At 39.0% G+C, this 25,630-nt stretch overlaps 1 protein-coding gene across 1 annotated transcript in view; it reads left to right on the top strand.

The window, feature by feature from the left end:
• PPP3CA (protein phosphatase 3 catalytic subunit alpha) overlaps positions 1–20,580 on the top strand; it is a 302,715-nt gene extending 282,135 nt beyond the window's left edge. Inside the window, exons 11-13 of the mRNA XM_081224575.1 lie at positions 5,205–5,289; positions 11,340–11,437; positions 17,947–20,580. Coding sequence (XP_081080701.1) covers positions 5,205–5,289; positions 11,340–11,437; positions 17,947–18,143 — 380 coding nt within the window. The 3' untranslated portion in view covers positions 18,144–20,580. The remainder of the gene's footprint in view (positions 1–5,204; positions 5,290–11,339; positions 11,438–17,946) is intronic.
• The last annotated feature ends 5,050 nt before the right edge of the window (positions 20,581–25,630 follow it).

Below are 25,630 nucleotides of genomic sequence, written 5' to 3'. Positions count from 1 at the left end.
TTTAAATTTCTAAACATATTTTTGGCGGCAAAGTATAATGTGATAAAAATATTTTAAAGTATAAATATATAATTCACTAAAGTAAAATCAGGAAAATTGAAATGGAAATGCAATTTCAAAGAAAAAAGGACTAATGTAAGATTTCTAAATATCAATGAATGTCTTGTGCATGGATTTTTTTCTTTAAATGGATGACGGTAGGATGAAATTGCTATGATATTTATATGCCATTGATTTTTAAAAGAAGTAGTATAGTCATTTCATTTTAAAATGGCAATGTTTACAACATTATATTCCTTACAATTATTTAAACTTGGAGGTGAGAATAGTATTCTTTGGAGGATATACTTTTGTAGATGCATGAGTAAAAATGTAAAGGCCACAGTTTTAAAGCCAGTCCATCAGAATGAACACAGTGTCTCAGTGCTTATGGTGCTGTCCCTAAATCCCAGGACTCAAAGCCTTGGTGGTGTAGAAAAATATAGTGAATCACTTGTCAAGTTCACCACAGCCAAGGGCAAAACTGGGTAGATGTTTAAGTAATTTCTGTATAGCCTTGCTTGGTTGAGGTATAGATGCTCAAGATCTGTTATTTTTAAACTAGGTCAGAGAAAGAAAAGACAAGAAAATAAGGTTTGGGGATTATAGCACATGTTTTGGCCTCATAGCCTTAATGGGGGTCAATTTGGGACATGTGTTCTCCCAGATAAGACAGTCTGTATACTTATAATTTCACCATCATTTGTAAAGAGCCATATAGACCAATTATGCAAGGTTTTTAGAGGCGTCTGAAGACATATTCTGTCTTTGCATTATATCATATTTCAAAGTGCTGATTTTGGAAGGAAAACAAACTAATTTTTGTTTTTAATATAACACAACAAAAGATATTTCTTACCTCAGCACCTTATGCTTTGTTCCATCAATAACCTGTATTCAAATTTAGTAATTGCCCTATGGTGTTGAAAAATAAAATCTGGAGACATGTCTAAACTCTGCTTAAAAATAATGAATCATAATAAAATTTTACTTTCAAGTAGAATAGGTTTCTTACAGAGATAAACTTTGTTATCTTTTTAAAAGTTTGAAAAAGTGGTGAGTTTTCTGTAATATTTTCTCAGAATTTGAATTAAAATGTTTAAGAGATTTGAAGCTTGCCAGCAAAATATAGTTCTTAAAATATAGATCTTTCTTTTGAAAAAGTGTGAAATGTTAATGTATATATACTCCTTTTAATATAATATATTTCATTTAAAGATATATGCTATGGATACACTTGTGTTAGTTAAAAGCCCTTTAAAGAAAGAAGCCTAAATAATAGCAAAACATTTGAAGCCAATATAATAATGAAGTGGAAATTTTCTGCTACTTTTTCCATTAAAGACTAAGCAATTCAGTTTTTTGCAAGCTCCCTTTTCACCTAATAATATGAAAATATTCCTCTTTTATAAGATATTCAAGTATAAAAAAGATTTTTTGCATGTATTTTTTTAATGTTTTTTATTACGGTAAAAGTCACATAGTATAAAACGTACTCATTTAACCATATTTAACTGTACAGTTTAGTGGCACTAAGTACATTCACATTGTTGTGCAACCCTCACCATCATCCATCTCCCGAATTTTTCAACTTCCTAAACTGAAACTCTGTCCCCATTAAACACTGATTCCCCATTCCCCCTCCCCACCCCCAGGCCCCTGGCATCTATCAATGTATAAAAATTTTAGGTAGCTCATCATCACGTCTTACAGTTGCAAAAAGGTATTGACAGCAATTAGAATCTGTTGAATTGGGCTTATCTTACCAGTCCAGTTTACCCCTGGAGATGGTTGGAGGAAGGAAGGGGTGAATGTCACTGCACTGAGAACTTTTCTTCATTGCCTCCTTTGGGAAACTCATGCATCCCCCATATAACACGAAGGAAGGGAGGGATGGAGAGACCCTCTTCTTAAAGCTGCTCTCTCCCTTTTCTCTCAAAACCAAGCTTCTTCCAAATACAGTGGGTTTTTTTGACATTTTATTATGAAATGTTTCAAACATAAAGGAATGTTGAAACAATTGTATGGTCAATACCATGTACCCATCACTTACTTTCTACAATTAACATTCGATGATATTTGCTTTCTCACATCTCTGTCCCTGTATACAACCATCCGTCCATCTTTTTATTTCTTTCTCTTTTTTTTGAAGAGGGGTGGGTAAGTGCAAAGTAAGTTCTCTGTACCTCTGTGATAAGAATGCTAATGTCTAAACTTCTTATTTGTCCCTACTACTATGCTAAAACCTTTACAATTTAGCCCCGGGCATGTCCTGCTTCTCTTCTCATTCTCTTCTCTTCTCACCCCAGTGAGGGCAAACTCCATTCACTCCGGAGTTCTGACCCATCATCTGAACATAACATGGATTCTTGTGGCCTCCACATGCTTGAAAATTCTCTTCCTTTTATGGAGAATTCTCCTTTCTCTTTAACTCTTATTTATCCTTCAGGATCCTTCAACTATCACCATTTGGGTGAATATTTTTCTCCAGACTACTAACATCTACTTCCAGTGGTAAATATTTAACAATGCTTCACTGCAGGGGGAAGAAGACCCTGGTTTGTAACACTTGCAGGTTTTGTTGGTATAAATTCTCTTCCCTACCACTGGTTTCAAGCTACCAGCACGAAGTTACTGAACACGGAGCTAAGAAGAGATGTGCTCAGTCTACTCTCTAGCTGACAGCCCCCGGCCCCACGCGCCACTCACTGCTGCTTCCTCTCTAATTTGTGTCACAGTGCACTATGGGCGTTCAAGTGATCTCCTAAAGCAGAGACCATGCTTTACTCCTATTTCTGTTGCTAGCAGTTAGCACACGGCAGGCTATAGAACAGGATTGGATTCACAAGAACGCTTTATGAATAAATGATTTGGGTAATAAATTGTATTCTATATAGCACTTTCCACACACCGCTAATTTAGTTAAAACTGAGGAATTATAGTAGTCACTCAATGGGACCGTGAGCCATACAGAGCCAGGATCTGTAATGTGTGGCCGGTAGCCCATGTGTAAGAACCTCTCTTCACCCTGGCACTTGGTTCCTCATCGCTGCGATGCGGCCGCAGTTTTACAGTTCCCTTCAGAGGCTGGCAGCTTTCACTCAGTAGGCCACTTGGCATACGTACCTTTCATACTTCATGAGAAGTCAGTAAGGCACTAAGTTAAGGTCAGGAAGTACACATGGTCAAAGCAAATCTTTAAAGATTCCCTTGGACTGTACATTAGCCTTTGAGGAAAATGGAGTGTGCCATGGCGCCTAGATTCTGGAATTAGTAGCATAATACCCCAGGCTTTTTAAAAGAAGATTAGAACTTAAAAGATGAAGCGAAAGAGAGGCCCCAAAAAAGAAGTGATAATTATTTGAATGGAAACACAAAATGAAATTGTACTTAAAATTACTAATGTTTTTAAACTCAGGAAACATTGCCTTTCAGTTTGGGACTTTTGAGTTAAAATAAATGACTAGATTCTTCTCTGAAAAATAGTTAACAGTAGTTAACTATTAAAAATAGTTTAATGTAAAAGGTATTTTTTGCACCTTTATTATTCAATATACTGAATTTTAAGTTGAGCTACTGTGGTATATTTCCACAACTTAAATAGAGCAAGTACCAAGAATGTTAAACATGACATTGTATTTGCATGTCACAGCTAGTAGAAGTCTGAAAAACGTGCATTTTTTTTTCCTTGATCTTTCTACTAAATTATGGACTGTGAGGATTTGCAATGGAACATAAGTATTTGAATAAGAGTTTTAATGATCTCTGGAAAATACCAAAAACCAGGAATAGCAATACTAAATATACAAGGACCTTTATATCTGTACTTAATTCTGTCCTGCTACTGTTCAGCTCCTTTAAGTTTGATTACATATTAACTCAGATATTTTATTTGGTTATTTTACTTTTTTGTGGGTTGTAAATGTGTGGTATTCATTTTGATTTTGTTTATTTGACAAATATTGAAGGTAATCCCCCAGATTATAAATCATCTAAAATTCAAGCACAGAAACTTTAGACTTTCAAATGGTCTCTAGGACAGGTTTTATTATATAAAGAATCATAATTGCAAATCGTAGATAATAATAAATATTGTTAGAAACTCAGAATAAAGTATGAGATAGGGCCTACACACACGCCATTTTCTCCTCCAGTGTTTTGGCCAATAGAGTCTAATTCAAGGAAACAATTATGAATGAGAATCCATGTTTCCACTTGGTTATCAGGAAGACTGGATTGGCGAATGGTTTTCTCCCATATGGATTTAGACTTACTCCACTCATTTGCAGGCAGAATAGCTGGCAATACTAAGTTCTGGTTTGAGAGATCATTATTTTTTAGCACCAAATAATTTTTCATTATCTGGATGGACCACAGTAGATTCACCTACTGAAGAAAATCTTGGTTGCTCCCATTTTGACAATTACAAACGAAGCTGGTATAGACATCTGTGTACAGGTGTTCGTGTGGACATAAGTTTTCCACTCTCTTGGGTAAATACCAAGGATCAAGAGAGGGAACAAGCCCCATGTGCTTTTCAAGCTCCTGCTGGCATTGCTTTTGCTAATGTCACATTGGCCAAAGCAAGACACATGGCCAAGCCCAGATCGGGAGTGGGGAGTTGGGGGAAAATAGATGCAATCCAATTAGATGTGTTGGGGGATACCTGCTATGGTGTCATTGCCACTAGAGAAAAAGAAATGGACAAAAATAGGAGCTGTTTGAGGGCTTTCAGGTCAGAGAGAAGGTGAGAGGAAACCAGCTCCCTGGTACACACCTTCTGAGAATATCCATCCTGGTGACTCACTTCCTCTTCCTGCCAATGCATGTTCTCTTTGTATAAACAGAAGAGAAGGAAGCTCAATCAGAAGAGAAGGGTAAGAACCCACCCCATCTGCTCAGTAATTTTTCAGTTAGCCCTTTACCCCTCCCCTTGGAAATCTCAGAAGATGCTCTTTGGCATTTTGGGGACCTCTAAAGTATCACAGGCAAGTATTCGTGCCTGGAAGCATAGACTTTTAAATTGATTTACAGATAAATCCTTAGAGGGGAAAAAAACAAACCTGGTTTGGCTTAACTGCAGTCTGTTATACATGTAAATTAGTAAACTAGTTAGAGTTAAATAAAAAGTCACCTGACTTCTCAACTCTGTTTTTAAAATATAGGTGCAACGGCTGCAGCCCGCAAGGAGGTGATAAGGAACAAGATCCGAGCGATCGGCAAGATGGCCAGAGTGTTCTCGGTTCTCAGGTGGGATCATGGTCCTCTGTTGAATTTGATTGTCACTCAATAACATTTTAATACTTTAATCTGGTAATTTAAGTATTTTACTAGAAACTCTTTGCTTTTTCTTAATTATTTTTTAAAATGGAATTGTCAGTTCCTCACTGTTTTCGTCAAATGGAAATCTACTAAATTATTTCTGTAGAGAAAGCCTCTAAAGGGACTTTCACATTCCATCCCTCTTTGCTGCACGACTTTAAAACATTTATTTCACAATAGGTTGAACATGTTATGAAATGGAAAAGCTATTATAATCCTTTCTATTTTCCTTTCTGTCTCTGTGGTAAAGATGAATTTATCAGGTGCATTCCATTAGATTTCTAGGAAATGAACAACAATAAAGTTTGTTCATGTAAATCTATATTATTATAATAAATCATTGAGAGAAAAATGTTATTTAGTGTTTCAGTTCCCATATAGTAGTTATTTTTTAAATAGATCATGTATCTTGTTATTACTAAGCATGGCCTTAGAAAACACATGTTTTCTTGAAGAGAATTAACTACACTTTTCTTCACTTAAATTCAGTTATCTATTCTTGGATAATACAAAGTATCTATATTTCTCTTCAAAAGATTACTTTAAAATACAGTATGATTAGGGCTTCCCTGGTGGCGCAGTGGTTGAGAATCTGCCTGCTAATGCAGGGGACACGGGTTCGAGCCCTGGTCTGGGAAGATTCCACATGCCACGGAGCAACTAGGCCCATGAGCCACAATTACTGAGCCTGTGCATCTGGAGCCTGTGCTCTGCAGCAAGAGAGGCCGCAATAGTGAGAGGCCAGTGCACTGCAATGAAGAGTGGCCCCTGCTTGCCACAACTAGAGAAAGCCCTCGCACAGAAATGAAGACCCAACACAGCCAAAAATAAATAAACAAATTTAAAAAAATACAGTATGATTATATGTGACAAATATCCAGTCAATTCACAATTACATTATTAACAAGGATAAATAGGAATATCTTGGGAGAAAGTCCATCTCCACATTATATAATTTCATATTCTAATTTTTGCCAGATTCTGTTTTTCAACTCTTTCATGGAGTAGCTGTACCGGCTCTTCTGATTTCTCCTTCTTGCTATTTCTATCCCACTCCTGGTAGAGTCACTCAAGAGTAATTAAGTGATTTGATACCAAAAACAGGGAGCCATGAGAAGGATGAAAAGCACGATCATCCTTTCCCAAAGACACCAGATCAAAGTCAGCAATAGCTCTGCAGTAGCAGCCAAATCTTGAAAAGTTATGTTAAAGCTGAAAATAGAGCATAGTTGCTCCCTGCGGCCTAATGAATGAGGCTGCCTTTGCTCTAATGCTTTTCATTCCTACTGAACTTGCAGGACTCATTCATTCATTCAAAATAAATATAATGAAACTTAAAGTAGCCATTATGTACCATGAAGAAAAACATGAAGCAGTACAGGGGGATAGCAAGTGAGAGGCGAGGCACTCATTCATTTTAGTACGTGGCCAGCAAAGGACTCTCTGAGTCTAGCATTTGAGCAAGTGTGGGGGTGACCTTCATGAAGGTAGGGAGTAAGAGTGTTTAAGACAAAAGGAGGGACTTCCCTGGTGGCGCAGTGGTTAAGAATCCGCCTGCCAATGCAGGGGACACGGGTTTGAGCCCTGGTCTGGGAAGATCCCACATGCCGCAGAGCAACTAAGTCCGTGCGCCACAACTACTGAGCCCATGCACCTAGAGCCTGTGCTCCACAATGAAGAGCAACCTCCGCTTGCCGCAACTGGAAAAAGACCGTGCGCAGCAACGAAGACCCAACGCAGCCAAAAATAAATAAATTAAATAAATAAATTTATTAAAAAAAAAAAGACAAAGGGAGGAGCAAGTACAAAGATCCTTGGATGGACACAAAGTCAGCAGTTTTTAACGCCAGCAGGGAGGCTTGTGTGGCCAGAAAAATTGCCTTTGGGGGCAAAGGACTATATGAAGATCATAAACTCAGCTGGTCCCTCTGCATAAACACTTGCTTATTTATCATGCCTCAGATTTACCAGTAAATGCGCTTACTTCTTTTTCTATCTGAAGTCTCTGTGAGGATGAGTAAAAACAGCTCCATCACTTCCAGTTGAAAGTACATTTAGGAAAAAAAAGGAGAAGCCTTTCTTAACATAAAAGAAAATTCTTTGTATCTATGTTAGTCTTCAAACCACGTGAAAGTGACAGGTACAATGCTACAGAATCATAGGTAGGTCTTAAAATTGGAAAGTCCCTCTAGTCCTCTGCATGTTGGTACATAAGATGCAGTTATTCCCAGCTGAGAGTGGGTTCCATTTGAACCCAGTGATGATCATTACTTGATTAAGGTCGCACGTATTGATAGAAAATAAAAACAAGGTATATTGTATTGCTTTCCTATAATAAAAGCATTTGTAGAATACAGGGTGGTCATCTCTAGAGAAAAGTAGGATTGAGCATTAAATGTGTACCATATAATACATTAGGCAAAGTGGATACTCTGAATTAAAATGTCAGACATGTAGACAATAAACTAATGTAAGGCCATGAGATGTGTACTAAATACATGAAGAGGTGCCCTGCTGTGGAAGAGGATGGGAAGGAGCCCTTCTACTTCCTGAAAGGAATGTTCATCCTTCTATCTCCTGAAAGGAATGTTCATGAAGAGATTGCCGTTGGTGGAGTGCTGTGAAGTTCAGGCTAGGTTCCATTAGCTGGAGAACTGTGGTGAAGGCATTCCTGGCAGCTGAGCAGTCCTCAAGATCCTAAGGACCTAGGAGCAGTGTTTTACGGGGCCCTTGTTAAGGGCCAGGTGCTGCATGCTTCATGGTGTACACATTTGGGAGTCCACACGGCAAGCTTGCAAGGTTGAGTTGACCTCAATGAGGAAACAGAAACTGAAAGAAGATACGCAGTATGTCCAAACTCACTCAGTGAGTGATCAGTACTAAGGAGAATCGGAGCATGTGCTAACCCATGTGATGTATATGTAATGATAGTCTGAAGATTGGATAGCAAGCTGAATTGTGGGTGTCAGTGCGTTTAAGAAGCTATTGAAATAATCCAAGCAAAAGATGTTGAACTAGCTGTGGGTGGAGAGATGCAAGGGAAGAGGCAAATACAAGAAATTTGTGAAATGAGACATTTTAACATGTAATGGATGGATACGGATGGTGGTACACATTTGTCAGGTATAGCTGTCCAGCACAGTCCTTACATTTTGGTAATTTGCCATATTATAAGGGAACCAGAAACCTATCTTTCGAGAGCCCTTGCACTTCAGGTGCCACAGGTTGCCTAGGATCCACCAATCAAACAAATGCACACAGAACTTCTGCTTCAAAGTGAACATCTTGGGGAAGCAGTGAGCAGGGAAGACAATTCCTCTGTCAGGTGGGAATCTGAGGGACCAAGAGTTGAAGAGCATCTTTCTCAGCATATTGGGGACTAATTACACACCATTAGCTTGAGCTTAGGCATTGGCTCTAAATAACAGTAAAGGATTCAGAAATCTAAAATGTGGATTAACACTGCCATTCTCCATTCTATTTTTCTTTGACTCCTTCATTTAGTAAATGTTTTATGAATCTCAACTATGTGCTAGGTGCTGTTCTGGTCTAGGTACTGTGGATGCAGCAGGAGCAAAGCAGACAGAAACCCCTTTCACATGAAGCTTTTCTGGCTAGGGTGGGGTGTAGTGGGCAGAGGAGCTCAAAAAAAAAAAAAAAAAGCACCAAGGAAACAAACTGTATAGCTCTTCAGGGGTGATAAGTACTTTAGATAAAAATAAAAGAGGGAAGTGGAGATATATATATATGAAAGTGCGTATATATATATATTTTTTTTAACATCTTTATTGGAGTATAATTGCTTTACAATGGTGTGTTCGTTTCTGCTTTATAACGAAGTGAATCAGCTGTACATATACATATACCTCCTCCCTCTTGCATCTCCCTTCCACCCTCCCTCTCCCACCCCTCTAGGTGGTCACAAAGCTGATCTCCCTGTGCTATGCAGCTGCTTCCCACTAGCTATCTATTTTACATTTGGTAATGCCCATGCCACTCTCTCACTTTGTCCCAGTGTCCATTGACAGATGAATGGATAAAGAAGATGTGGCACATATATACAATGGAATATTACTCAGCCATAAAAAGAAACGAAATTGCATTATTTGTAGTGCAGTACATATATTTTAAATAGCATTCTCAAGGAAGTCCTCACTTTGAAGGCAGTGCTCCAGCAGAGAGTTGGAGGCTGGGAGGGAGGGAGCCAGGCAGATACCTGGGTGAAGAGTGTGACAGAAAGGTGCAGAGCCCCAAGGTGGGGTGTGCTGGGTGCATGGTGAGGACCACGAAGGGAAGTGGGTGGTGGTAGGAAAGGTAGTCCAAGAGGTGGATAAGGATGGCAGACTGTGGGTGGGGAGCTAGTTTTTTAGGGCTCTGGTCAAACCTTTTAAAGATTGTTCCTTTCACCTTTAATGAGAGGAGAAACCACTAGAGAGTTTTGCATGGAGGAGTGACAGGATCTGTATAGGTATTAAAAGGCTCAGCCAGCTGCTATACTGAGAATAGATATGGGAGGAGAGGGCAGGAGTGTGACAAGGATGGAGCAGAGAGACCAGTTAAGGGACTGCTGGAACCATCCAGGTGAGAGATGCTGGTGGTCAGAAGAGGAGTCAGTCACAGAAGGCCACCTGATTCCAGTCATAAGAAGTGTCCAGAAGAAGCAAACCTACAGAAAGTAGATGATTAGTAATACAGGCTGAAAGAAATGGGAGTGCACAAGATTGCTTTTTGGAGGGTTGAGAATGTGCTGAAATTTATTGTGCTGATGTTTCACAACTGTCTGAATAGACTAAAAACCAGTGATTGAATCACACACTTTAAATGGGCAAATTGTATGGTACGTTAATTATATCTCAATAAAGCTGTTTTCAGAAGAGATGAGGTAGTAGTATTGTGAGAAATGGTGAGATACTGGAAATACTATGCGGGTAGAGCCCTCGAGATTCGCTGATCAAGTAGATGTGGAATAAGAGAGGATAAAAGGAGTTAAAGGTGGATTCTTTCAGCTTAACTAAAAGACGAAGTCGAGGAAAGATAGTGAAGCAGCAGGTTTGGGGATAGTTTAGGAATTCTGTGTGGGCCATGTTAGCCATCTTCATAAAATTGTGGAGTAAGTGGTTGTACATATTATAAACATTAGATATATATGCGTATGGTAAGGTTTTTTTTCTGGTTATGTGAGATTACACTGTCTACTATATGGAAATATATGAGGTTATCCCTATTTTATGGTTATTTAATCATTTGATTAATGCTGTGCTGTGGTTAATAAATGTAATCCAAATAATGATATACATAAAACTGATTGTAAAACAGTCGTCATAATGAGTAATAAAACAACGTTGTATTAGCAGATCCATGGGGAAAGAGACTGAAAAAGAAAAGTTGGAAATTTGACCAGTTGTTTCATCGGCAACGTGCCATTAGTTTGTGTAGTTGTCATGTAATGTCAGAATTCCTTAACAGTCCCCTGAATGTAACTCCTACTTCCCTAATCCATAGATCAGATCTTTTAAATCTGTTATACTCTCTGGTTTTCTCTCACAAGTCAAATCAGCCCCACGTATTTTTGCAGAGCCTTGGCTGGAAAACTTACAACAGCCCTCTCTCTCCATGGCTCTTTTTTTTTTTTTTTTAAACATATTTATGGTGTCGTGGAAGATGCCCACAAACACCTTGTATTGTGAGCCTGCTTACAAAAGGAGAATTGTTTTCCGTCTCTTCAATAGTCAGAAGAGACTGAACTTCCACAATTGCATAATTCCCAACTTTATCTTAGCAGTCATGTCATGGGCATACCACTACTTCTATATGAATGTGTGAAAATATAGTATGTTTTAAGTAAAAAAAAAGAAGAAACTCAAGAGAGCCAAGGTAGAGGTAAATGTGAGTTCTTACATACATTTTTTCCTTTAAGTCTTTTCTTTCTCTTGAAAGAAAATAAAAGTTAATGTGTCGTCCCCGTTGTGCCTTTGCAGAGAAGAAAGTGAGAGTGTGCTGACGCTGAAAGGCCTGACGCCCACAGGCATGCTCCCCAGTGGAGTGCTCTCTGGAGGGAAGCAAACCCTGCAAAGCGGTAAGCAGGCCCATTGGTACGACACACCGTGTGCAGGCACCTCAGTCAGCCGTGTCGTTAGAGCCCTGATTTATTCACGCATTTAAGGTCCATCTTGGTCTTCAGATCTTCTCAGCTGGAAGAAGGGCTGAGACCCCCCTCCCTTCCCGCACCTCCATCAGTTTGACCAGTCGTCCCCACAGAGTAGCTCCCTCATTTGCTGGAATGTGTTCTTGACCCCGCTACCCCCATGTCCTCATTTGCACATTAACCACAATTTCAGGCCTCGCTGTAATACAACTCATTCAGCTTATCTACATGCACAGTAGGTTTGACCACTTGGAGCCAAGCAGTGGATAAAAACAACTTTTTAATTACATTTTTATAAAATGTACTGGTTATCTATTGGATTGATGAAATAAACACATGCACACATAAATATCCACGCCTAAGTCTAGGATTTAGTGGAGAATGGAGGAAGAGAATAAAAAGGATGATTTTGTTATCCACTTGAATAGAATTGAAGTCATTGGTGTCCTTTCTCTGACTTATTCATTCAAAACATAAGAGAGTGAGTACCATCATATTTTATTTTTAAGAAAGGACGAAAACATTTCCTTGGAGGTAGATTTTGTATTAAAATCTGTAGTTTTCTGGATGAGTGCTGTCCAATAGAACTTTTTGTGATGATGGAAATTTATCTATCTATACAGAAGCCACTGGCAACATATGGCCATTGAGCACTTGCAATATAGCTCTTACAACTAAGAAACTGAGCTTTTTATTTTATCTAATCTTCATTAATTTGATTTAAATAGCCACATGTGGCTAGTGTCTACCATATTAGACAGCCCAGTCAGTGTGCTCTTTTACTTTTGTTACTTTTGTTATCTATTTTAACTAATATTATCATTAATTAGAGTCCAATTTTAGCATACTTTATGGAAATTTTGCTTTTAGATTAGACTCTAACAGAAAAAAAAATGAAAACAACAATACACTCGAACATTTTCAAAGCAATCTCAGCCTCTTGCTTATTTCCCTGTACCTTTCCCTGAATCTTTGTTTGTGTTTTCTTTTCTATCCCTGTCCCTCAGTCTAGAAGATTCTGGTATTCTTATGGTAATGTTATTTAGATACACCTCTTTTACATAGAAAGTGATGCCCAGCTTCATGGATATTGTACTGCTAAGATCACCTCCTAGCAGCATCACTAAAATTTTCTTTATTTTCATATGAATTTATTCCAACATCAATGTCTTCAAGTTTCCACAAAAAGAAAAAAAATTTTCTAAATGAAGGTAGGAAGATACCACAGTATTGAAGTAAGTTCCTCATTTAATTTGTAGCTAAAATTTATCTTAGTAACTTCAGGAAAAAACCCACAATTTTCCCACCAAAGTAACATGCTGTCTAAGAACATTAGCATAAATGGATCATTTATTATATGCACAAAATGCACAACTACCTAATTGACTAAAATCTGCATAGTTTCTGATAAGCACAATTTTAAGGTACAGCAGGTGTATTATCAGAAACTATGGGCCACAGTTGCTTTAGAAGAATACACTTAATAGTGGGCAGTACATATTTCTAATATGTTGGTCCTGGTGCGGTTCCAGATTTTTTGCTTTACTTTTAAACTTAAGTTCTTAGAATTCTTTGTTTTGTTTCCAGATTTTCACCTGTATTTTAACCTGGGTTATTCAGTTTCCTGTTCTGTTGTTTTATTTTAAATGCATCTGTTTGTCATTTGGTGTTGAACTCACACACACACAAACACATACACACAGCCGACATCTTATTAGTCCTGAGAATTTGAAAAGTCAGTGTATATTTTAAATCATGTACATTAATACAGTTTCAGAATTCATTGTCTGATGCCCTTTAATTTGTCTAAAAGGGGAAACTACTTAAGTTTTACTATTTGGCTTTTCTCCATGGTGGTAACCATTCTCCATTTTTATCATAAGGAATTTAAAATGCAGTGTAAGTAAATTATAGTGTACATTTGGCAGTTACTCTAGTTTTAAAACCTTAAATTATAAGAAATATGCAAATTAAAGTCAAGGGGTAGGATTTTAATATTTAAACATTTTAGAAATACAGAGAAGTTTTGCATTTTAGCACTTAATTAGGGAAATATCTCCTAACCTTGATAACATAGAAAGACTCATACATCTTTAAAGCGAGAATATAGACCCTAAGCTTATTATAAAAATTGCTGATAAAGCAATGGGCTTTTAAAATTTTGCCTCTGAAATATGCTGAGGTTTCCGTATTTAGACGGCCCTTTCTTTAAAATGCTGATAGGGGCTTCCCTGGTGGCACAGTGGTTGGGGGTCCGCCTGCCGATTCAGAGGACGTGGGTTCGTGTCCCGGCTTGGGAGGATCCCACATGCCGCGGAGCGGCTGGGCCCGTGAGCCATGGCCGCTGAGCCTGCGCGTCCAGAGCCTGTGCTCCACAACGGGAGAGGCCACAACAGTGAGAGACCCGCGTACCGCAAAAATAAATAAATAAATAAATAAATAAATAAATAAATAAACTAAATAAAATAAAATGCTGATAGAATTATTGTTGCTACTGGCATATTATCACGTGATTATAACATTTCAAGAATTTTGTTTCTAAAAATGCTATTCCTATGAGGAAAACTGATTTTAAGCTGGGTTACCTGGCAAAAGAAGTCCAGGCTATCCTATCCCCATCCTCTTCCTCTTCCCTTTCTCCCTCACTTTCAAAACACGCTCGATGTTTGTCTTTAAAGAGTCACATGTGTTACCAACTCAGACGCAACTCTAAATTTGCATCCCCCCTGCTTTTCTATTACACTAGGAAATCGTGCCATTTAATATTAAATAGTGTGAATTATTCCACTGACATTATGACAACACTTCAAGCTCTGCCATTTGGGGGAGCATTTTAAAACTATAAATTACCAATCATAGCAGTGGGTTTATCATACTTCATGTGAGTCAGATGCACATTTTCGATTGACCTAGTCCCTTGTAGATTCAGTCTAAGTCAAAGAAACCTTTCCTGAGTGTTTTCTTAAAGGGTTAATCATTTTGTCCTGTATTTAGTGAACAAAATCCAAATCATGTCACTCAGATACGTGTAGCCAGCTCATTAAAAAAAACGAGAAAAAAAACCCCATCATTTTCATGGTGTGTTTTCTTTCTTTTAAGTATTTCTATTTTGTCCGTGCCAGAATCCAGCACTTACAGGAACATTAATCCTCTTAGCTTCCTTGATCGTCACTGATTTGTTCTTAGAGTTAAAAATCCTCTGCTCATTTTTCTCATTCATTTTGCACCCCCTTTCTTCTCTTCAGCTACTGTTGAGGCTATTGAGGCTGATGAAGGTAAATTGGCCAGTCCCCTTTCTGTTGTACCTGCAACAGACAAGGGCTCTGCTGGGTGTATTCATATCTTTCTTTCTTTCTTTCTTTTCTTTTTCTTTTCTTTTTTTTTTCTTTTTTTCTTTTTTTTTGCTGTAGCTTGTACAGAGTGTGTGGGTGTTGGGCTAACAGTTGTGGCTCAGTATTAACCAAAATGTTCTTGCTTTAAAGGGGAAAATGTCCTTTTCTGGTTTGTTTGTTTGTTTTTTTTTCCCTTAAAGCTATGTTTGACTTTGTATACAATGATCCTAGTATAATCACAGAAAACAAAAGGATTATAGATCTTGAATGATGTGGGGTGGGGTTTATGGCAGCCGTTTTGACAAATAATGGATAAAACAATATTCTTTGAGCTGAACCATGTCCCTCCCTCAAATCACTTTCAGTCGGCACTGAAAAGGAGAGAATAAAAATAGCTTTATTAAGTCTAGTCTTCAGAAATTTCTAGAAAAAAAAATTCATTTGAATAGTGCTTTGTTGTAATTCAACATTAATTTTTGTCTCCAAAAAATATTCCAACAAGAGACAGCTGTGTACGAATAAACAGTTCTGCTAGTCTTATGAAATTTTAACATACTGGTATTTGTAGGATGGTTAGCACCAGCAAAATATTCTAAAGAGTTCAAAAATATCTAGTGGCTGTAGAAGTGGCCGGTAACAAGCATAGGGAATATTGAGTCATCACTCAACTGGTTAATGTCCACCGAGTGCCTGCTTTGCACCAGGTACTGTGCCGGGTGCTTCAGGAGAAACGAGGCACATTCATCACCGACTGTGTCCCAGCGCTGCTCGAGGACAATAGAGTGGACCCTCTCGCAATTCCTTTTGAATCAAGTGCTTCTGAAACGTAGAGTTATGAGAGAACTGCCTATCCAAATAGTTTTTAATCTGATTCTTACCACGCCCTCTGGAAATTTTAAAAAGAATAATTTGAAGTTCCCCTTTAAAACAAAATTTTTCAGTTGTATTTTGTTCTTGCAAGATAATGTTTTATTGTTCCCAAAATTGTGTGATATGGTGCTTTGGTATGATGTAAAATGTGCCACTTTAGACTCTTTAATTTGTACGTGATTTGGATACAGTAGGGGAAATGATAGCACTGTAAGAGAAAATACAACTGCTTCCTAAATAGCAGTGAATAAACTGCTATTTATGTGGGAATTCTCTGTTCCTCTTGGCAAATTCTAATCTGCAGTGTGCATTCTTGTTGATAGTTTGGCTGTTTTCTGTGGTTTCTGTGACTCTTGTGTTGTGTTCAGTATACTACCAATGTAAATTGCTAATACCCATCGTCTGACCAGCAACTACAGCAGAGCACACATTCTTCCAGACCAGGGTAGACAGAAATGATTAGAAATGGAGCCCCATTCCGGACATAGCCATTGCTCTCGCTAGATTTTGAATTTCTACGCTGTCACCCTATTGGCTTTATTTTAAAACTTTAAACAACCTAAAAGAGAGATTCCACTTTTACCATTTCAATTCGTAAAATCACTTCATCAATTATGCTGACCAACTTTTTATAGTTATTAACTGTGATGGAGTGATATTCACAGTAGTTTAGCAAAACAACAGAGTACTACTTTTGTCCCTCAAAATCACTGAGTTCATTTTCAGGGTGGGTGCTCATCAGACAGCTCTATTATTTTGCGATTTATGACTGAATGAGAGAAGAATTAAGAAGCTTTGCTTTGGGCCTTGGTCTTTTCCCATTTCCCCATCTTCTTCCTCTCATAGTTGACTAATCACCATGACGCTAACCTTTAAAATGCAGAGGGGGAACAAACTGTTTCTCATCGTTTAATGAGTTTGGAAGCAACTGTGTCTATCTTTTAAGAATCTCATCCATACTAATGAAAGGCACTGTACATTTGTGTGGGAGTGGCTAGCAAAGTTTCAGCTTGAAACTGCTTTCCTTTTTTTCTCAAATAGGGTAGGAAGGATAAAGGTACAATGAAATTGTCCTTCATCAGCCATGGAGATGCGACCCAATTCAGCATCGGTGATTGGCCCTTCAGTGTCTGGCTTGCATTTTCACAGGGAGTAAAGCAAACTGATGTCATTGGTTCCCCATCTATGTACTTTATTTTCAGCTCACTGGTTGGTGCACCTACTGAAGAAATCATTAAGCTTCTTGCACAAATGCCTTCTCTATCTCTGGAGCACACTAGGGTTACTGAAAAAAAACCAAGTATCAATGCTCCCCCTTTGTGAATTCCATGGTTTCACTGAATAAGGCCAAAACCATTCCCATTCATTTTTGCTAAAAGTTGAAAAACACATTTTCCCCTTGTTATTCTTGAACCAGCACTTACGTCTATGTTGATCTACTAAGAAAGAGTTTTTCTTCGATTTAGGCAGTAATGGACCAGATAAACATCAGTTTGACCTGTTCACTGCTGGAGGGCAGACAGAGTTTTTCTACTTCGTGATCTGATCCTGATTTTTATGAGTTTCTTTTACCTTGTCCCCACTCCACATGTTTCCAAAGTTGAGTGGAGAAGAAGGAGTTTATAATTTCATTTTTTTTCATGCCACTGTTGAGTTATTTGCCAAGAAAGTCTTTCTGGGATCCTGAGATGGCATGGAAACGCCCCAAGTTCGTGCCTTTTATAACTCCTTTTAGCTTCTGCTCTAAGCTCTTCACTAGATTTTAGGTCTAACTGCTTCAGTGATCCTCCTGAATTTGCCATTACTAGCACAATGGAATAGTAAACTTAGGGCCATTTCCATTCTTTCTAGGTTAGGGCATTTGATACACAGTAATTGTGCCAACGACGTGGCCAGCTTATGCTGGGCCTAGAGACCTTTCCCTGGTAGCAGCCTTTCTCTTTACATACCACTTCGTGGATCTAAACTTCCATGAAGACGAGAGAAACGTTTACATCTTACTAACTTGAAGAGGACATTTCGGTTGGCAAGAGACATTGGCTGTTACCAAACGTCTCGGTTATCTTCGGGTATGGTAAGGAGTCTGTTGTGCTGTGTTCAGGTCCCGTCACTTTGTTCTCTACTAAAGGATTCCCTCTCTCACTGCGAAATCTCTAACATCACCTGCTACAACAGCTGTGCCCTTTGTTTTCCTCTGACTAACGCAGTTTTTCTTTTTTTTAATGATTTTCTGTTTAGCTATCAAAGGATTTTCACCACAACATAAGATCACTAGCTTCGAGGAGGCCAAGGGCTTAGATCGAATTAACGAGAGGATGCCACCTCGCAGAGATGCCATGCCCTCTGACACCAACCTTAACTCCATCAACAAGACTCTCGCTTCAGAGACTAACGGCACGGACAGCAATGGCAGTAATAGCAGCAATATCCAGTGACCACTTCCTGTTCACTCTTTTTTTTTTTTTTTTTTTTTTTGGAGCTGCAGGGCGCGATGGGGATTGCTGCGTATCAGCAGTTGGATGTTCTTGCCTCTGATGGTAGCTTATTTGCTCTGGGGCCAGGAGTTGGATTCAGTTTACACTATCATTAGAAAAGAGGGAGAGAGATAATAAACTATATTTTGGTGAGGGTTGTGATTAAACACCTCTTTTGGGTATGCCTTTTAAAAATGCTTATAGGAAAAACAATTTAAAAAGAAAGCTAATGCTAGTATATACTGCAATGTTAGGGGAATGGACATGTTTTCCTACTGCATCGGGGACTTCTAGATAGGTTAATGAGAGGTCTTTTATTATGTTACTGGACATGAAAACTTTGTCTAATTTCTTACTCTATTGTACGTTTACAGTTGCAGCACTAAAAATGGATGACATCAAACATTTTTAACAAAATGATGTACAAACTAAATAAGGACTATTTATTGATAATGTTTTGCTACTCTTGTCAGACAATGGCTATAAAATGAATTAGGCAGTCTTAAAAAAAAAAAAAAGCAGAAAAAGAAAAAAAAAAAAGAATGTTGCAAATTTGTTAAAATGCCAAAAAGGACAGTTTAATTTTGTACAGATTATGCTTACCTCAGGTTTCTTTAGTGTGCTTGAATGCCCTTGTTTCCATATAACACTTATCTTATTACTTTGGCAATGAATACCTTTTCTTTTCTTTTAAGTTTTAAAAAACTGGAATAATTACATCTATCTCTTTTTTTTTGCTGTTTATATTTAGGGGTTTTTGTTGATAAATCAAGTCTTGGTTGTGGCTTGCTGAATTAAATATTTATGAGTGGTGCATTTTTAAGTATAGTAAACAAGACACCATATTAAGTACAGTGATAAAGCATCTATATTCTGTAAAAAAAGAAAATCTGCCTATGCATGTTTTTTAAGGAAAAAAATGGCTGTATCGGCCTGTATGGGACTGTAATGCGCTTAGTGGTCTGACATATACTGGAAATGTATGTATACTGGCGTACTTTATATTCTCTAAAATGCTTCATGCCTTTGAAATTTTGTAATCAAAAAAAAAGCTTTGAAAAAATCTAAAGGGGAGAGTATTCTTAAAAGTTTTTAACATAAGCTTGTCAGTGCACATATAGATGGTTAGCATGTTTAGCAAACCTTGTGAAATTTAAATAAATTCATAGTTACATGTGAAACTCTAAATGCATGGTAACTGTTAATGTCATAACAGTTGAGTTATTTTGTTAGGTTCTGTCATGTGCCACAAAATATGTACTTTTTTCACTTTTTCCCTTTGTATATCAGTTACGGGTTACAACTGGTTCATTCTGAAAACAACAACAACAACAAAAGTCCATTCATATTTTTTAACAATTGTATAAGTGCCCAAGTAATTCACTACAGCCTAAAGCCTTGCCTTTGTAATTTGACTTCTGAAATGTTGGCAATCAAAGCATGCACTTGTAACAATGAAAAAGAAAAAAGCATTTTATATTACTACTCAATAAAATGTGCATGAACTTAAAGAACTCTCCTCCTTTCCCTGAGTCTGCTGAAGGGATTTACATGCACAATTACCATGCTGTCTTCTAGGTGCTGGGTCCACCCCAGTGCATCACAGATTGACTTGAAGTAGCTGCTCGAAGGGCCTTGGGCTCTCAGGTGTGGTGCCTACTTCCGCTGTAAGAATCTTGGTAGATTTGTGTCTCAAATCACACAAGAGAAATATATTGAAGGAGCATATGTCATCTTCTGGCTCCCTCAAAGGTGGGAGCCCGTTCAGAAACCAGAGCATTCCTTTTTATTGAAAAAAAAAAATGTTATCCGTTGTTTCAGTTGTACTGGATGCCCTGTCTGCTCAATCGAAAAGAGCTAAGCACCTAAATGCATTTTCATCCCAAGAGAGTTGCATTTGTATCGATATGAAATTTGTATCCCGTCGCTTTAGCTAATATCTGATCACCTGAAGATTTAAGATACACCAAATTTTAGTTTGTTTCTAACATTGTTCATTTTCAGTGCACTTTGTTTTTATGTAATAAAGTATGCTGTTATATTAAATAATAAGAATATGGCAATTAGTGATCTAGTGTACCAAAACAAAGATTTTCTAGATATATTCTCTGACAAAAACTATCCCAAATTTATTTCAATGAACTCAAACATCCCCCCCCACCACCATGGATATTTTTCTGCCCTAAAAAAAATGACACCCAAGGAAAATATTTAGATGCAATATTTATTAGAATGATATGAAAGAAATGGTAATTCTGGTACCAAGGTGTTTATTTTCTTTCTTATAACTGCAGAGAAAATATCCTGACCAAAAAAAATCCTTTTTTTGGATTCCTTTCTTTTACAAATTGTGCTGAGGCAACTATGGCATAGAAATAAACATTTGACATTAAAATAAGCAGTTGATGTGAGTATTGCTTGGTCTTTCTGCTAAGTAGTTAGGAAAGTAATAGTGTATATTTTTGCATTATAATTCAGTCTATCAGGGAAATCAATGCACAACTGAAGTTATTTCTCTAAAAGCGATAACACTGCCAGATCATCAGTTATTAAATCTATCTCTTTCACTTTTGGAGAATCTGTTGGATTCTTCAGTTGCTTATTCCAGTGACTCTTTGGCTAAACACACACACACACACACACACACACACACACACACACACAGCCTCCTGTCCTATGCCCTTCTTCATCCACCCCCAAGGTGACTTACATCTCATGGGCTTCAAACTCAGTGCTGACTTTCATCTAGCTTTTCAAGGATTAAGAGCTAGATTTGACTACTGACCCTAAGTCAGCAGTTTTTCTTATCTAAAATATCTTCTACTTATATTCTTTTAAAATATTTTTTGAAGAAAAGAAAGTAAAATCTTCAGACACTAAACTTGTATGAGGAACTAAGTGGCGAGGGGAGGAATATCTTTTGTCATCGACAGTGCCATTCCCTAAGACAGTGTGTCAAAGGGGAAGTGTCTTGTGGTATCGGCCCAGAGAGTGTCATGGCGATGCTGAATCCCCCAGGACGGTCTTGTCCCTAAACATTTCTGTCCTTCCCACCCCACCACATCCATGTGAAATAATAAACTTGAGGACACATCTATCTTTCTGCCTAGAAACCAGGGCCCCGACTTGAAGCCAACACCACAAGAAGGGACCATGGAGATGACTTAACTGTCTCACACTTGCCCTCAATGACTTCATATCTCCCACGTACTGGGTCCCTCTTGTCACACTCCATTGAGAAGCAGGGACCTTGCAGCTTACGCTGCCTGCCTACACTTCTTCAAACCTGGAAGCCCCTTGAGTTGGGCAAATCTGAGATCCCCAGACTAAAGATATGTCCTTTTCCCATGGTAGATGGCCTTCCACTTTATTCACTCCACAACCACTGAGCCTCTGCTATGTTCCTCTCACTGTTCTAAGCTCTTAATTTTTCCACACACACACAAATGCCTGGCAATCTTGACAGCCTATCAATTTTCGTTATGATGTTAAGTGTCAGCATTCCATCAAACAGTAAGGCAGTGTCTGGCTTAACACTGAGCTGCTTTGTAATGCCATTTTTATGCTGTTTCATGGATATTCCTTTTGTATATATTTTAAGGTAATACTAACCAGAAAAGTCCCTGATAATGTCCTTTCATGATAAATTTATTTTTTTATAAATGCATACATAGTAATGGGAGGCAAGAAGTAGCCAAACAAATGTACCTATTCCTGGTGATCACGTTTTCAAGAGGCAACATTGGCAAATTTGAATCATGGGAAAATGGGGAACCAGCAGGGGAGAGGGTCTATTTTAGGAAAGATTAAAGAAACCTAAAAGGTGAACAGAAGGCGACATAATAGCTATAATGTTGAATTGATTATTCCAAAAGACCTTGCTTAAATCAGAACGATGGGGCTTCCCTGGTGGCGCAGTGGTTGAGAGTCCGCCTGCCGATGCAGGGGACGTGGGTTCGTGCCCCGGTCCGGGAAGATCCCACATGCCGCGGAGCGGCTGGGCCCGTGAGCCATGGCCGCTGAGCCTGCACGTCCGGAGCCTGTGCTCCACAACGGGAGAGGCCACAGCAGTGAGAGGCCCGCGAATCGCAAAAAAAAAGAAAAAATCAGAAGGAGCTCTCTTCAAAGGTAACACTGAAGTTACCCTTCAATAGGAAGAGTCTGAATGTCCGTTTAATTATTCAGCCTCTTGGGAGCACAGAACTTTGATTTGCAAACTGTTCCCTAGAACCCCGTGTTTTACAGGAATATTGTCACAGGGCTGAGGTTTCTGCCTCAACCAAAACAGCCTTTTTATCTATTTTGTACATTGTGTTCTGTATCAGATGTTAGTTGAGAAGAGTCTCCGCTAGATTAGCAAAGCTGGAAACTGACTATTCGCTCAGAACAAAGTTGACTTCAACTCCAGTCTTAAGGGGTTCTTATCAAGGTATATTTTGAAATCATTTTACATTAAGTGCTGGGGACATGCAGGTTTCTTCCCAATAGCTTCACATTGTCTACAGCAGGGGTCCCTAACCTGCCGGACCACGGACCGGTACCGGTCTATGGCCTGTTAGGAACCAGGCTGCACGGCAGGAGGTGAGCAGCTGGTGAGCGAGCGAAGCTTCATCGCTCGCATTACCGCCTGAGCTCCACCTCCTGTCAGCATTAGGGTGAGTTGTAAAATTATTTCATTATATATTACAATGTAATAATAATAGAAAGAAAGGGCACAATAAATGTAATGTGCTTGAATCATCCCAAAGCCATCCCCCACCCCAGTCCATGGAAAAATTGTCTTCCACGACTCCGGTCCCTGAAGCCAAAAAGGTTGGGGACCGCTGGCCTACAGCACCGAGTCTGACATCTTCAGAGTGGCACGTGAGACCAGTCGCAATCTGACTCTTGCCAATTTACCCCCACTTTCCCCAACCTGACCTTGAGCTTCCACCATGCCAGGCATTTAACAATGCTCAGAAAACACCAGGTTTCCTTAAGCCTCTGTGTCTTTATTCAAGCATCTTCCACGTGGAATGACCTCTCCTTTGCATATGTCAAATTTGCCTTAAATACTCGGACCAGGCGTTCCCACCTCTCTAAGTGCATAGTGTCCTGTACTGCCTCTAGTTTAGCATTTAATACACTGTATCATTGTTTATTGTCTTTGTCTGGTACTTCAGTAGGAATTGTTGCTTATCTTTGTTTTCTCAGTGTGTATAGTACCTGGCATAACATTTCTTGGAAGAAAGGCAGGGAAGGAAAGAGAACAAAAATGTTTTTCAGCGTGGTCTCCTGATAAGGGTTACCCCAGAGTCCAAGTGGTAAACCCTTACTGAAGGACTGCAGAAACCCTTACCTCAGTTCAGTTTTCCCACTCTTTCCCATAAGTCTCTTCTGGGGCCTGAAGGTCTGGAATGAAACCTACATTTTAATAAGCATCCACCAAAATTCTTATGATCAGACAAGTTTGAGAAACCACGTCTTAGTTTATTTCTATAACAAATTTAAAGCTCAGTCCTATATTTCCAATTCAACGGATTGTCTGGCATGGACAAATATTTTACCACTCACTGTTGCTGCTACACAGAATTATGCATAATGAATTTATTTATTTTTGCTTATAATTGCTTAATGAATATGAATTTAGATGAAAATATGGGAACTATGTATTTATGTAAACCTCAACAACTACTACCAGACAGGTTATGGGGAGGAGGTGGTGGCCTTTTTGAGTTTATAAGACTTCACCAGAAAAAGGAGACTAGGGTGGTAAATCTGTACACTCCTCGGTGAAGAATCAATGAAAAAGCCTTCTGTGTCTCAAAGAGAAGGAAATGCTTTCATACTGAAATAATTGCTTCCTCCACATTACCCCTCCCACTATAACAGCCTCACCCACAATCACCACCAGCTTGCTATGATTTGTTCAAAAAAGACTTTTTGGATGTATAGTCAATGCAGTTTAATCTTCAAGAATCTCATAATGTACCTGAAGTTTTACCATGAGAGAGACATTCCTTTGGCTTCAATAACACTTTCTCCAAAAGTCCTTTATTAAAAGACACACAGTAGAGAAGGAAACCACAAACCACTGTCAGCTGCTAAATCTTAGAGAGAATTAACTTATCCCAGTTCTGACAGGGCTGGCCAAAGGCTAATATAGATAGGTGTTTGTATAGAAAGGGGAAGGCCACAACTGGAGCCTGGGATGGCACTTGGGACAAGCAGGCAGGAGCTCTGGCTCTCAGAGAAAAGGACTCTTATATGATCAACTAGCCCTTTTATTGTGTAGCTCTTTGTGCTGGGCATGGGTCAGCAGAGAGGAGCACGCAGTGAAATTCAAGACCATCTCTCCTTTCACAAGATGCTGTAGCCATGAAAATAAATCAGTATTTTGTGCCACATATGCTCACTTTTGTGCAGTGTACTCTATATGAGTTGCAGTGTGGAGTTAGACCTGAGTTGGAATTTTTATAGCTCTGCTGCTTACCGGTTATCTGTGTGACCTTGAGAAGCTTCCTAAGCTTCTCATTTTTTTTTTTTTTTTTTTTGCGGTACTCAGGCCTCTCACTTCTGTGGCCTCTCCCGTTGCGGAGCACAGGCTCCGGATGCGCAGGCTCAGCGGCCATGGCCCACGGGCCCAGCAGCCATGGCTCACGGGCCCAGCTGTTCTGCGGCATGTGGGATCCTCCTGGACCAGGGCACGAACCCGTGTCCCCTGCATCGGCAGGCGGACTCACAACCACTGCGCCACCAAGGAAGCCCTAAGCTTCTCATTTTTAAACCTCATTTTTCCTTTGGCAAAATGAAGGCAATAAGAGTAATTAATTCATAAACTTTTCCTGGGGATTAAAAAACATAATGCAAATAAAGTACTTGTCATGGTGGCTGGCACAAAATAAGCACTCAATAAACATGTGTTTTGGGGTGTGATGTTCAGTCTCATACAGTCACATGGGTCCTTACAATAAATATTCTGTAGATGAAGATCCTGTGTGTGTGTGCGTGTGTGTGAGTGTGATGGGAGTTGGGGAGGTATGTGTAGTCAGAAAGTCCTCCTAGAAGAAATGGCATTTGGTTGACACCTTACTACGAGGCAGGGTTGGTAGGGGAGAGATGTTGGAGAGGGAATTGAAAGGCACTCAGCCTGGTAGAAAAAGTAAGAGCAAAGGAGAAGCTCCACCAGAAAAACAGTGATATGTCAGCCACTACGGTTAACGCATAAGAGTGGTGGCTCACAAAAGGAGAATGATAGGTGAAAGGGGACCCAAATCAGGTATTTGTATCAGGAGATCTTTCAGGTGCAAGAAAGCAAATACTGATTAACTGTGCTCAAACCATAAGGGCATTTACAGTTACTGACATGGACGACGCTGTATGGTCCCAGGATTAGTTTGGTGACTCAACATCATCGTCAAGGACCTAGGCTCTGGCTATGCTTCTTCTCACACACTTCTACTGTTGGT

This window comes from Mesoplodon bidens (genome assembly GCF_964165515.1).
Source record: "Mesoplodon bidens genome assembly, chromosome: 1".
NCBI lineage: Eukaryota > Metazoa > Chordata > Mammalia > Artiodactyla > Ziphiidae > Mesoplodon > Mesoplodon bidens.
This window is presented reverse-complemented; position numbering and strand designations above follow the sequence as displayed.